This window comes from Gallinula chloropus (genome assembly GCF_964237585.1).
Source record: "Gallinula chloropus genome assembly, chromosome: 5".
Classification (NCBI taxonomy): Eukaryota; Metazoa; Chordata; class Aves; order Gruiformes; family Rallidae; genus Gallinula; species Gallinula chloropus.
Genome location: NC_140090.1, coordinates 11,101,135 through 11,115,343, shown reverse-complemented (window position 1 = coordinate 11,115,343; position 14,209 = coordinate 11,101,135). Strand labels below are relative to the sequence as shown.

Genomic DNA, 14,209 nt, shown 5'->3' with positions numbered 1-14,209 from the left:
GCTGAGGTGAAGACAGAGCACAGGGAGCAAAACTCTCCCTTTTCTGATATGGGCAGTGATTGGACTGGTTCTGACTTTTATTGCTTTGGTTTAGATCAGGGTGATACCTGTCAATTCAGTGCTGTACCCACAGTGTAACTTTGAATGACTGGCCTTAGGTTTAGACCCTAATGGTGGGAAGCCTTGCCAGCTGGCACTTACAACACGTCCCTCTCCTCTCATTTTACGCGGACACGCAGAATTCTCAATCTCTGAAGGAATCACGTAGGATGGGGATCCAGTGCGCCTCGTTCTGAACAGAAACATTTTTCCCAGCTCCTTTGCCACCCCTACACAACGTCTGTCGTCTGCTTCATGTGTACCTCTAGCTCCCTTTGAGACAAACTGCTTTGCAGCTCCCTGGAACAGCAGGCAGAAGTGCAGCCCTGCTGCTGCTAGCACTACCTCCTTTGACACTGCCCGATGCGGCGTGTTTTTTCCTCCTCCTGTACTTCTCTGCTACCTTGCGGAATATACCAGCAGAATTTGGGTTAATGGGGCAGGCATGGCACAGAAAATAGTCTCTCTGGTGGAGTCATTAGGATTTGCTGGCAGATTTCCAGCTCAGTTGGTGCGATTTTACAGTCACTTTTCAAGCAAGCTTAAAGGGGAAACCTCCGTTTGCTTTAAGCCTTTACAGCCAACGAGAGGCTGCTGAGGCTTCCCTGCCACTGTCCAGATCTCTGATGAACAGCTGGCTGGAAATTCTCATCTAATCACTTACTCAAATGATTTGTTGTTACTGTTGCTTTGAAATTGGTAGTCAAGACTATTTCATATTAAAGGATCTGCACAGGATTGATTGGTGATATTGCTGTCTCCAGTGTTTGCATTTTCCCAGAGTTAAAAGGCAGGGTCTGAGGTGTATTTTGTGGAGGGGGGTAAATGGCAGATACCCACAAAAAACCCAAAGTAAAGAAAAAACATCAAACCCTCCACAAAACCTTCTGCCTGCGAAGACGCAGCTGAGCAGGCACAGCTAGACTCCAGCCAGTACCATACATACATACCAAAGATTTTAGGTCTGTTCTGCAACAGGCTTCAGCTGCACATGAAATTAATTGCAGCTGATAGCGCACAGCTCCTGAAAGGGTCAGGCTGTCACGGCTGTAGGGCACTGTAATTTGTTACTTGGGTAAAGAGTTAATCAGAATAATATAATCTGTTATTGTCATATAATAAACTGAAATGCAAATTAATTATGGGGGGAAAAAAATCAACTGATATTGTATTTATTTTACTTTGTTGCTTAAAGTGGAATTGCATTAACCAGAATCAATAATCAGTGTATCTTTTTGTTTTTAGAAACTTTTTATGTGAAACATGCAGCCCTAGTTAATGCTTACTCATGTGGAATTAGAGAGCAAAAGGGTTAAATCTCAATCCCTCTCTGATTTATATTTCCCTCCCCTCCTTCCCAGCTGTGGACATGGATGGAAGATCTGCAGAAGGAGCTCTTAGAGGATGTCTGTGCTGACTCTGTGGATGCGGTTCAGGAGCTTATCAAGCAATTTCAGCAGCAACAAACAGCCACCTTGGATGCTACCCTCAATGTTATTAAAGAAGGGGAAGATCTAATCCAACAGCTCAGGTAAGCATCCACCTGGAGGACAGGTGTTGAGAAATCCTATGTATGCTGTGGTTTAGGTGTGCATTAATAGGGGAACTATAAATTAGGATTAATTGGGAGAGTTTATTAATTCTTTGCTTATTTGTGATTCTTCAAATTCTCTGAGTATTTTATTGAAATTGCAAGGAGTGATTTGTGTGGACTGACTGTAGTAGTCTGTGTATCAGCATGGGTTCCTGTTTGACAGAGAGATTATTTATAGGCACAGTGAATTGAAACAAATGTGTTTCAGGTGAATATTTTTAGTTAGTATTTATGGAAGATTGTTAAATCTTTGGGAGCTGAGGCCTCATGATTTATATTGTTACTCCTGATGTAGAAGGGTATTCCTCTTAATAAAATATACATGTGTCTAATAATCTTCACTCTTTCATTTTGCATGCAGCACCCTTCTATTTATCTTTGTGTGAAGTTGTTTCGTACTGTCAACGAGGGTCTTATACTGCCAGTCCTACCCCCATTATGAATTAAACCAGCTCATTTTACCTAATTTAAATATCATTTAAAACACATGAAAAGACTGGGTTCAAGAAGTTAGGGGTTTTTTGCTTTCTCTGTCTGTGAGTGTAATAGAACAAATGTTGCAGTGTAAACTTACACAAAACTTGTAGTTGTGAGATCTCTCTCATTTCTTCTTATTTAGAGATGTTTTCTGTAGCATTAACTTGGTTGATAGCAGTGGAGTTTTTCTGTCAGTTAGTGATGTTCCTGAGCTCAAGCCCAAGTTCATATATATCACTTATTCTTTAGATCTTTGTAGAGTTACAGATTACCCTCATCTACATGCCCACAGCATGTATGTTCTGTATACACATATAATTTGTATACAGAATCTGCCTGGTCTTACGCATTTCACCAGAGACTGTCCCAGAGAGTCATGCCATCATCCTCAGTCTGAGCCTTCCCAATCTGAGCTTTCCCAATCTGATGCCTTCAGTTCTCACACGAGGAGTGCAGAAAACCATAAACCACAACAGGAATAATCTAAGGTGCTCTGGTGTGCAGTGGGTAGTGAAACTTGGGAGCCTTCCTGGAGTCTCTGAGTCTTCTACTACAGCCACGTGATGAGCTTTCCTCTCTACTTTTCCTATCACCCTGCATGCAGAGTCTTGTCCCCTAGGTCAAGGGAAAGAAAAAAAGAAAAAGATATTTCCAGGGGCTTCTCTAGGTTTCAGTTGTCATTCAGCCCTAGGCAGCCACAGAGGAGAGCCCATGGTGTTGATTCCCAGTCTTGCTGTATGCGGCTTCCCTGCAGCTCAGAGTGAAGAGAAGGGACACAAGCTGTGGCATTGGTTGTCAAGATCAGAGCTGGAAATGAAGGCTCAGGACTAGACATAGCTAGGCTCCATCCATCTATCCATGCACTCGTCTTTGCTGATGAGATAAGTAGGAAGGAAACATGCTGTGCTTGGTAAGTGATCTGCCAGACAGAGGGGGCTTTAGAAAAGAACATATGTATGGCCAGCCATAACAGACAGTCAAAGGTCTCCATAGTAATTTGCCTTCATGCACAGCAAGTTTTTGCAAAGTTTAAGACACTTCTAGGGAAATTCTGGACTAAAGGTTTTTTTGTTGTTCATCCCACCTAGTGGCATAACATCATTTCAGCATGAACACCAATGGAGAAGAGCCTGAAAAGGTCCCTGTATAAGCTCATCAGGTGGAGTGTGAGGAGTCCTGGTGCTGGCTGTGGGATTGGCCTAAAGGCTTTTTGCCTGTACCTGAGTAACTAGGAAAGCAACATGAGGGATTGGACAGTGACCTGGGCAGTATTTGGAGCTGAGAAGTCAGTGAAGCATCAGTATGAATAGCAGTTATTGGAGAAAGGCTGGTGTGGTGGCTGCGAGGTCATGCAGGGGAAGAGGTGAACTGGGATATGGCGTGTGGGACTTTTAATGTAAACTTAGACTGTTCTTTGTTTCAGTCTTTGAAAAATAAGGGTAGCCTCAGCCTTGAGATTTCTTCTGCAATTGATTTCATGCTGTGGTGAAATGCCAACAGAGGTTTTGTGACGGCTGTATTTAACAAAGAAATGTTGGGTTTGGGGTCTGGCTTCTGGGCAGTGAGCAAGGTGAAACAGGGTGAACGTGGTGGTGCAAAGTGATCCCCCACTTCTGATAAGGTTAAGACCAAGTCAGAGAGAAAAGTTATCTGAAGGGCAGAAGCCCTTAACACACAAAGATTTACAGAGCCAAACTGTCAAGGGAATCTCTGATTCAAGTGTTGGTTTGGAGCACTGTGACTAACTGCAAAGCCTGCAGTATGATCCTGGACTCTTTCAAAAAGTGAAGCAGAACTGTGTAAGAAAAACATAAAGGCAACTCTGTGTGTAGCCACTCTAAGAACTTCTGTGGCTGCTGGCAAAAGTAAAGAATATACAGATAAAGGAAAGGAGGAAAAACTAGAGTTCCTGCAATCTTTCCTTAGCACAGCAGTGCATTTCACGGTGTGGATCCATCACCTTGTGCCTCCATGAAGAATAGCTGAAGATTGTAAAGCTACAACACTGAAGAGAATGGAATGGAGTACACGGCTCTTATCAAGCGTGTCATAGCGCAGGGTAAACCCAATAAAATTAATGGGGCTTTGAAAAACTTCATGTTTCTTGTCCTTATCTCTGAAAGAACAGATACTGGTTTAGAGGAGATCATTTGTGTAATGGCACCCTGTGTCTCCTCCAGACAGTTTAGGGAAAGCTCAGCTGCCTGTATGAGTTAAAGGCAATGCCTGGGACTGGTCTTCACAGGTGTTTGGGGCCTTCAGTGACTGCATCGGGAGACTGTACCTATCAGGAATAAATCAGGCCTGCCTAGCACCCCTGTACGTGCCATGGTTAGCAGTGAAACACTTTTTTTTACTCTTCCTTATCAAAGTTTTACTGAGGTGATCGTTGTTCTCAGCAGCCAACTCAAAGCAAATCTTTTGAACTGCATTTCTAGGAGTGCTGCTGGGGGCAATATTTCTGTACATCTGTGAAAGGCAAAATGATGTCTTGCCCCAGTGAGATGTGAAAGAACAGGAATGTTAGGGGCAAAAATAGACAGTGGAGACCTATGTATCTTGACTTACCAGTAGTTCAGCATATGAGCTTTTGATAATACGCATGTATTTCTAAGCTTTCTCTTGGTTAAAGCACTGAAAATCTTTTCAGGAGCACAGTTTTCATCCTGAACAAACTCAAAAGCAATTTGCCAAGCCAAATTTTATGCTCCTCTAAGTTTATTTTCTACATTTTTCCCAATAATTTCTCTGCATTTTATAATTCTGATTTGTAACCTTTCAGAGACTAGTAAGGATCTTTCACAGCTTCTTTCCCAGAATTTCTTGACACCAGGTAGAGCAAGAAATCTTGTTGCAGAAGCTTCCAATCTCAGAAATTTCTTCTTCTGGAAAGAGATCTTTCTCAAAACAGACTGTATAGGAACTGTCAAGGCCTTATCTGAGGAGACTGTGAATAAACATCAGATTATTACACTTAAATTTTTGTATTGCGTCAGTCACTGAAATGCAAGTTTGGTTTGATTTGAAGAGTGAAATCTTTAATGAAAAAGAATTTCTAAAAACAAGTGTGTCTTTCGATCCCCTGAGAGATTATTCAACACCAGTCTTGAATAATTCATTGACTCATTTAGATAATATATGAATAGTAATAATCCTGCATTTGAATGAAGACATATTTCATCTCCTTTTATACAAGACAGGTGCTGACTGAAGGAAACAGAACTTGATTGAATGTAGTCTCAGATTAAGCTGTAGTTTCAAAATATCACCTTGTTGTTTTCATTAATCCTCTGTACGGCTCTACTGAGGAGTCAAAAAGAGACCTTGGAGTAACCAAGAAGGTTAAACACAAAACTGGCAAGGGTGAGACAGAACCCATGTCACTTGGAAAGAGTAATATTGGTGTAATATTCTCTTATAAGCAAGGGAAGTTGCTAGTGCTTGCTTCTGAAGTTCAGTGTATCAGGCATAAAGTATCTGAGGAAAAAGGTGAAACACAACTGAAAAGCAAAGTGCTATGCAGGAATAGTATTCTGCATTTTCAGTTTTACTTTTAAGCTCCAGATATTCAGGCAAATGCTTGTTCTGTTCCTTCAAGAAATATAGTGAAAACAGAATTTTGTTGCTTTAGAACCTCAAAGGTGTTTTTTAAACTTACCTGAAATTACTTTGTGTGACAGTGCCTGGTTTCAATTTAAGGCATCTGTAAAAGGTTATACTTTTACTATTTTTCTCAATTATGTTCAATTAAGATTTAAGTTGACTGTCTGTTGTTTTGATCTAACCCTGCATGATGATAATATGAAAGGAACAAGGCACAAGTCTCATTTCAGTAGAAAGCTATGAATGCTTTGCTAGGTGTTTATGGAGGAAAAAAAATCCACCCAGAAAAGGGATAAAAAAACCCTAAAGATGGGGAACACCCTAGTACTCTTCCACTGTGAGGAGACACTGTGGGCACCTCTACTCAACAGCCCAAGTTAGCTGGCCAGAACAATGGCTCCCAGACACATGGTCCCTGTGGGGGACATCATCCCTGTGGTGACCTGGCAGAATTACCTGACATTTTGTTTGTCTTCCAATATTGCAACCAGTTCGCTGCACACACAGGAGTTAGTGGTGCACCAATAGTTTAGTATGTTGTATTTGTAATTGTGTCATCCCCACCACCACCATCTTCTCCAAGGTAGAACTACAGATTGATAGGAAAAATTGGTAGCAAGACCTGCTGGTGTACCCACTTCATCCTGCTGTGCTACCAGTCCAAAGGTCTTTCCAACCATGTATTTGATAGGATTTTCATTTGGTTTGGTTTAAGTATACCAAATAATGCAGCTGTCATGACACACCTTTGAGTGGGATGGACAGAGGAAATCATTGCATCTAAATCTTGTTTAGGCTGAAGTACCAAAGCCAAGATTAAATTATGGCTTCAGTTTCATTTCTGGTTCTTGTTAAAGTTAGGGGACCTTTTTGGCACATTCAAGGATAAATTTCAGCTCCTTATGTCCACAAAGGCTCTTTATCCATAATAAAACTGAAAAAAAAATTGGTGAAAATGTAACAGACTGTAGGTGAACCTATTAATACATTATAGAGCATGAATAGAAAAAAAATCCGTCAGGATTGTCCTGTGTCCGTGCTAAGACTTCTTCTGTGTATAGCAAACTTCCCATTGGTACAAATGCACCAGTCAAAAGTCTGGCTCCTTTCTGCTTCTGTGCATGGGAGACGTGGATGGAACAGTGTATGACCTGCCCCAGGCATGTCTCGTTTCACTTACCCTTGTGGAAACACAAATCAGAGTCTGTCTTAGGGTATGGAAAGGTGATTTTTGGACTGTATTCTCTATCTATTGTTGCACTACATAATCCAGAGGAAATCAAGGCATCCCTACCCCTTGGTCTAAAATGCTGGTAATTCTGATTCAATTAGTGTGTAAGAAATAAAGCAAATGCAGAAAATCTAGGTGGTTAAATAGAGTTTGGTGTGAGTGTAGGCTGGTGCAGGTCACTCTGTGGGATTAGAGGGGATTACCAGGCAGCCTCCTGAGGAGAGGCATTGAGATTGATGTGTCATTCTCCTCCCCTCCCAAGTGTGTAAGGTCACAGTCTCAGGACACAAGAAGGGATGATCCCCTTGTTTAAACTTTGTGCCAAGCTCAGGAGTGGCAGGATTTCATCGAATAGAAGAGATGAATGTTGCATACACCTTCCCTCAGCTCTTTGTGCTTGGGTTTGCTTCTCAGCAGCAAGCAGAATCACAAATGTGTAGTTCTTGCTCTTTTGCCTGCCTTAAAGCTCAGCTTTAACCATGCTCTTTACCTTGCTACAGGGACTCTGCTGTTTCCAACAACAAGACTCCACACAATAGCTCCATCAGCCACATCGAATCTGTCCTTCAGCAGCTTGACGAGGCCCAGGTACAGATGGAAGAGCTCTTCCATGAGAGGAAGATTAAGCTAGACATTTTCCTTCAGCTCCGGATTTTTGAGCAGTACACCATTGAGGTAAGAGCTGGCTGTGTGACCTGAGAAAGGTAGAACTGTAGGAGAGGGACTGTATGTAAACAACTCTATTAGGATACACCTGGAGCCATTTGATTGTGCTCAGCTGCCCAGTGAGGAAGAGTTACAACCAGGTTTTAAATTTGGTATGTTGAAGCTAAAGGTATGCTTTAGGATACACTGCTAGAATGCACTGAAATAGATTCTTGTCTGCTTGACTGTCTACACTGAGAATCTGTCTGCCTTGCAGAGAAGCTGTCTCAGATGTTCCTGTTGTAACTCTTTGGTGACACTAGTCACTCAAGGATGTGAAAGTTCTCTGTCACCTGTTAGTGAGGTTTGTCTTTTCAGATGCAAACAGATGTATACAGATACCTGCTTGACTTTAACCAGTGAGTGAAAAAACATGTTATGCATGAAAGGAAAGGCTATTTAAAAGATGGCTTTTTAAACATCACAGGGAATTTCTTTAAAAGGGGTGAAAAGAAGGGAAAGTTTTATGTCCTCGTGCAAAAAAGGTCTCTCCATTCTGTTTTGTACTTATGTTTTGAAATCAAAAGTACTAGGTGGAAAATTCATCAAAACATTAACAACAGAGGTATTAATAACTGCTTTGGCAGGGGGGGTGGACTCGATGATCTCTTGAGGTCCCTTCCAACCCCTACGATTCTGTGGTTCTGTGATTCTACTCTTGGTCACAGAAACTTTAAAGAGACTCCAGCCCATCCCATTACTTGGTGTAATTCTGGCAGGACATGATGCAAAAAGAATGGGTAAATTTTGTGCACAAAATCCATGAAAGCCATGTGTCTTATGACCCTCCTGGGGTGTGTTCCTCCTATTGTGTTTGGCTGGTGCTTGTTCTGTTTCTGGACACCTTTAAGTGTTTTATGATAACATAGTCCTGAAACAATGCCTCAAGGCATTGTTTGTAAATCTTGGATAATCTCAAGGCAGCTACCTCTAATTAATGGGAGCCTTAGAATGCTGTGTAATACTTTCTAAGTGTTTTAAAACACAACACAATGAATTATAGTGGAATAAAAGGCTGGCAACAGAGGGGTTTAGGTGTTTTGATCTATAATTGGATGCCAGACACAGAAATTAGTGGGAAATATCTGAGCTTTCCTGTTGTGACTATATAGTTAGGTATTGTGCTGAAGTCTGTTCTACAGGGCTTGTTATTTATGTAATTTAGAATAGTTTCAATTTACTTACCAGTTTTATACAGCCTCCTTGATATTGAGAGACAGTGTTCTTGGTATGTGTGTATAAATATAAATGTACGTACTCCATGTCAGATAGATTCTTTGCTTTAAGAATGTTGCATTCAAATTCCATCTGCCTGCAGTAACTGCAGTATCTCCAATATTTAAATAGAATATTTAAATAGAAGATGGTATGGCAAATGTTGAATAATTGAGAGTTTTGCTCTAAAGATATAAATGGGATGTGAATGCTGTATAGGTACACATACATACCTATACAGCATTCACATCCCGTTTATATCTTGTACTTGCATCTTTGTTTTCAAAAAATGAAGCTAAAAAATGACGATGCCTGTGTGCTTCTGGCACACCCAAAGTGTCTATAGGCAGTGTCTGGTGAATCCATGTGAGTTGTCCTTTAAGATCTCAGCCTGTTTCACTGCTGATCTACGTCTGAACCTGGAATTATGCAGTTTTGTGTAAAAATATATATATAAAAGAACCCCTCCACCAAAAAACCACTAATTTTTTTCAGATTCTCTGTGTACAGTCTTTCAATCAAAAATCTCCAAAGCTCTTACCACCATGGATGGCTTTACTGATGGGGAAACCCAGGCACGGGAAGATGATGCGATTTATCATAGTCCCCTCCATATGTGTTGCCAGAGATGGGAATACTCTGTGCATCCCTCTGGTTTGTTTCTGCCTGAATCCTACTTCTGTGTATTCACAGACACATTTGGAGTGGCTGTGATACATTAAGATATTTAAAATTGGAAATGTGCTTCAGAGTATTCTAAAATCAGATTAGCTAGAAAGGATTTTAAAGAAATCACCACTTAGTTGTCACTGTAGATTTGCTATTTTTTAATCATAAGAACATCTGAATTCCCTCTGCAAGATTAATATTACAGGGAAATCCGAGAACACATTTCATAGGGAGTCTATGTGCAGATGATTTTATTTAGAAAGCTCCCTCTTTCTGCAAATTATTTTTTTATTTTAGGATAATTATGACAATTTATAACTGAACACATAATGAAAAATATATCCAGGTCACTCTCTTAAAATGTATAAGTATGTTTAGTGCTTAAACAAGAAAAAAAAGTTTGATGGATAATAAAAAGAAAGGCAATTTGAAATAAAATATTAAATGACAGGCGTTTGCTATGCCGTTTCAAGCAACAGCTGAATTGGCTCAAATTGACACAATAATGATCCTTAGGAAGGAGATTGCAGTCAGTTGCCTCAGCCATGTAATAAAGATTCCAAGTCAGTAGGAAACTCCTCAAAATTAACAACATCCTCTCATGACATCGTGGAGAAGCAAAAAGATTTTTTCATCCCTGTAATTAAAAAACATGAGTATTTCTGATGGCTGACTAATCCAGGCTTTTAAGAGAAGATGACTTTAAAAGAGAAAAAATTTAACCCAAGAAATTAAGTATTTTTTGTACTGTAGACAAATAGCTTGAGCTATGACTGGAAATCTATTTAGGTTTTAATTTTCCATAATAGTTTATATCCTGCATAGATTAAGAATAGTGAAATAATGTGTACTGGTGTGATTGTCAAATGAATGTCTCCATTTCCAGTCTAGTTTAAGCCCCCTTCCATCTGTCCAAAGAGCTGGGCCATATTGAACACTTCCCTAACAAAACCCCTCTACCTGGTGCAGCTGCGTTAATCTCTCTCCTTCCTGCACTCGCACAAACCATCTGCAGAAAGCGAGCCCTCCACCTCCCAGTACAAACAGCTTTGTCTTCTTTGCTGCTTCTGTCTTGTCAAGCTTTGAGTTTCCCATTCCCCTCCCCTCAGGTCTGTGTTCTCACCCTTGATTCTCAGATTTTTGTTCTCCAGGGAATCCTGTATGATGAGGACCCTTCCCCGAGAACTCTGGTGAGAGGAAAAACTTGCATCTCTTTAGTGGAAGCCAGAGCGATGTAGCTGTTGGAACCCATCTGCTTCCAACAGCTTTAGGGAAGGCTGCACGTAAGAGCTCATTCTCAGAGAATAGTTACACCTCGTGCTGTCTCTTTCAATCCAGTTTTGGTACCAAACATTTGTGAGTCTGTTAATTTTCCCTACTGTCCCCACCCCCCTTACCCCTTTCTAATTTCTCTCTCCTTTCTCATTAATAATGCAAACAAAGTATTAGGAATTTTTCAAACTCACGAAAAGCAATTTGAGTGATTTGCCTCCAATTTTATTTAGAAAGTGTCTGACTGTCATTTGTTCTTTGGAAACATTCCTGCTTTTATTGTTCTCCAGAGACACTGAAATCCATGCCATGGACCACATAGCCCTTCCCTTCAGCTCTCTTTCCTTTACGTGCCCTGTACCCATCAGCTTGGTAGCATTGCTGGTTATTGAGCTTTTCTATAATCTTCTCTTCTTGACAGAAGTTTAGTGGCCAAAGAAATTTCAGAATTAATGATTCCTGCACAAGCAACACTCAATTCCATCTATTTAGGCATCATTGGATCTTTTCTTTTACTTCAGTGAAATCAGCCAACTGTTGTTGCATTTTGTCATCCGGAAAAGAATTTTATGTAAAGAGAAGTCACCGGCCTTTCTCTGTGGCAGGACAGACCAGCTGCATTCATTTAGGACTTCTAAGGACTTCCAAGACATGCAGGCGGCTTTTGTGCTGTACTTCAGTTAAGGCAGGTTTGGCAGATATAAATTTGGATCCCAACCCACAGGCACATAGTATGTGGTGCCTGTTCTTTCTTGCCTTAATCTCATTATTTTGACTGATATTTACACTCTGGATTCTTGGAGTAAAGTATGAAATCCAAACTATGGCAACACCTGGAAACAGGCATAACAGAAACATGAGAGAGCCTGGCTATCCCCATGGGAGGCTATTCTGCCTTAGGTTTTAAAACCATAAAATGACAACCCATTCTTTATTTAGGAAACGTTTTTGATGCCTGATGTGTTTTATTCCTTTACAGAGTCGTTACACGTTTCAAGACAAGATGGAATCATTAGGATTATATGGTTGGGCTTTCTGTGTGATGCAGGCTTCAGCTGTGTGCATGCTGCCAACCAAGTAACTCAGGGGATTTCATGCAGTGTGATGTGGAGCTGATCCCCTGCAGGGAAACCTGGTGTAAGACCTGAGGGACCATAGCTGGCACACAGAGGCAGTTCTGGCACCTCACTGAACACATTATACATATGAAGCACAGTCTTATACCAGAGTTATGCTTGACAAATTTTACTGAGGATGTACTTTGCCCTTTGCCTCAGAAATATTCATATAAAGGCTTATTAGCCATTGTTTGAATGAAAGCTAATATACAGTGAAATGCTGTGTAAAGGCATAAGAAATGAATGGTAAAATGCACCGAGTTGCAACCCCAATGAAATTATTGCCAGCCAGAGCCTTTCTGCATATATTTTCTTTGTGTCTGTTGTAGAGAGATGACCAAATTCACCTGTAGGCTGCTAGAAAGCTCTGTGATTGGTAACAGGCATGATCTTGGGCAATACCTATCTGGCCACAGCTGTTCTTTACTTCCAAAGAAACTTCCCTCTCCTTTTCCCAGAGCTGCCCCCCGCCTCCTCTTGTGTGTGTTGTTTTGTTTCCTGCAGTGCACAGGTGTATAATAACAGGAAAATCTTTCAAGTGAATTAGCTGCTTGTGTGAAGGTACAAGATATTTTATAGCTCCTCACTGGCTTATAGCTGACACTCAGGTGTGAGCTTCTTTATTAAGGGTTACAGAGATCTTGAGATATATTTGAAAGAAAGGAAAAGGTAGGAAAGAAATCAGCCTCTTTTGTTCATAAGCTGGGATCCTCTAATGTCACATGCTCAGTGAGCTTTTGAGACTCAAAAGCTATTTTTTGCATATGTACCTAGTTTTCAAACTGCACATCACTTTATGAGAAGGCAGGCACTAAGCTGTCCTGGGCATCCTATCTCTTGGAGCTGAATTCCAGTGTTTCTCTTGATATTTTGGGGATTCAGGAGCCAAAAGCACCAAAGCAGAAACATCACTGCGACAGCCTTTTCACCCTTCAGTGGCCCAGATCACCACTAAGGGAATGTGGCATCTCTGTCATCAAAAAAATGGGTGACAGTATTGTCATACTGCACAGCATCAGCCCAAACGGAGATGGGAAAGAGGAACAGCAAACTTTCTGCTTAGATGGTCTGTAGAAGTGACAGTTCTATCCACCCTTTCCAACCTGCCTCTCTTCTGCCATATACTTTCGGTATTAGTCTGATCATAGATCCACTTATGCTGTCACAACCAGTCCTCTGCTCTTCCAGCCTGCTCTGAACACTGAAGCAGAACTGAGTACTGTGACCCCTGGCATCTCTGGTGCCCAGTCTCTAGTATGTGTTGTAGAGATCTGGTCTCCCTTACTTTGTTATAACCCTTTGCTGCACTCCCTGCTTCAGCATCCAGGAGTCAGAATTACCTTGATTGGTTCCTTCCTGGATCATGCCTGACCTGTCATCTCACACACCCTCAATCTTTTTCCATCTCGGATGTATGGGTCCCACCTTTTCTCTTTCTCTTCAAATGAGGAAGATATTCCCTTTTCTTGATTCTGGGCTCTGTGACTGTTCTTCCCCATGCTCTACCCACTCTTCTCACCTTTGCTCATCCTCCTACTTCCACCAGCGTTTCTCTTGCAACCTGCCTCCTACATTTGCTTGTTCTTCCCAAGCATCTTGACTCTTTTTGAGATTGCTCTTGCAAGCCCACACTCTTTGTGGTGGTAGCTTCTGCTCCCAAGATAGAACTTTCTCTCCCTCCTCCTCATATGTCCTTCCCCACCCCATACTTCCAAATATCAGCTCCTTTGTGATTCATTCACCACATAACATGTATTTTCTTTTGCTTGATTCCTCATTTCACCTCTCCACCTCCTTCAGTTGGCAAACAACATTTTCTGGTTGGCATTAAACAAGAATGACTTCAGGTGTCAAACACTGAATTTAAGGCCAAGTAAGCAGCATTCAGGGCTCAGTAGCACCATTTTGTAAAAATGTCAGCAGCATCAAAGAAAGAAAAGATACTTAGGATTTAGATATGAAATGATTGCAGATGTACCATTGCCTGCACAGCAGCTGCTGCAGCTTGGGTCAGCTCCTTGGTCTAATTCACAAGTGGGCTGCGATGTAGGCATGAGATGGCTGGACTGCAGCTGTTGTTGTTATTACTAGTACTCTTCAGGTGTGTACCTCTTCTCTAAACCACTCCACTTTCTCCAGGATTAAAGATAAGCATCCCTCTCTCTATTCATGCTATCTGCCAGTGTTGCAACAGGATAAGTCCAGGAAGTGGCAAATACAGCAGTA

General features: G+C 41.2%; 1 protein-coding gene across 4 annotated transcripts in view; it reads left to right on the top strand.

Moving 5' to 3' along the window:
- The window catches only part of KALRN (kalirin RhoGEF kinase), a gene marked incomplete at both ends in the record, with an annotated part of 502,255 nt that overhangs the window by 309,747 nt on the left and 178,299 nt on the right, over positions 1 to 14,209 (top strand). For all 4 annotated transcript variants that reach the window (XM_084264735.1, XM_084264736.1, XM_084264734.1 and 1 more), the window contains 2 exons: positions 1,461 to 1,630; positions 7,505 to 7,679. In XM_084264735.1, the coding sequence (XP_084120861.1) occupies positions 1,461 to 1,630; positions 7,505 to 7,679 (345 nt within the window). The remainder of the gene's footprint in view (positions 1 to 1,460; positions 1,631 to 7,504; positions 7,680 to 14,209) is intronic.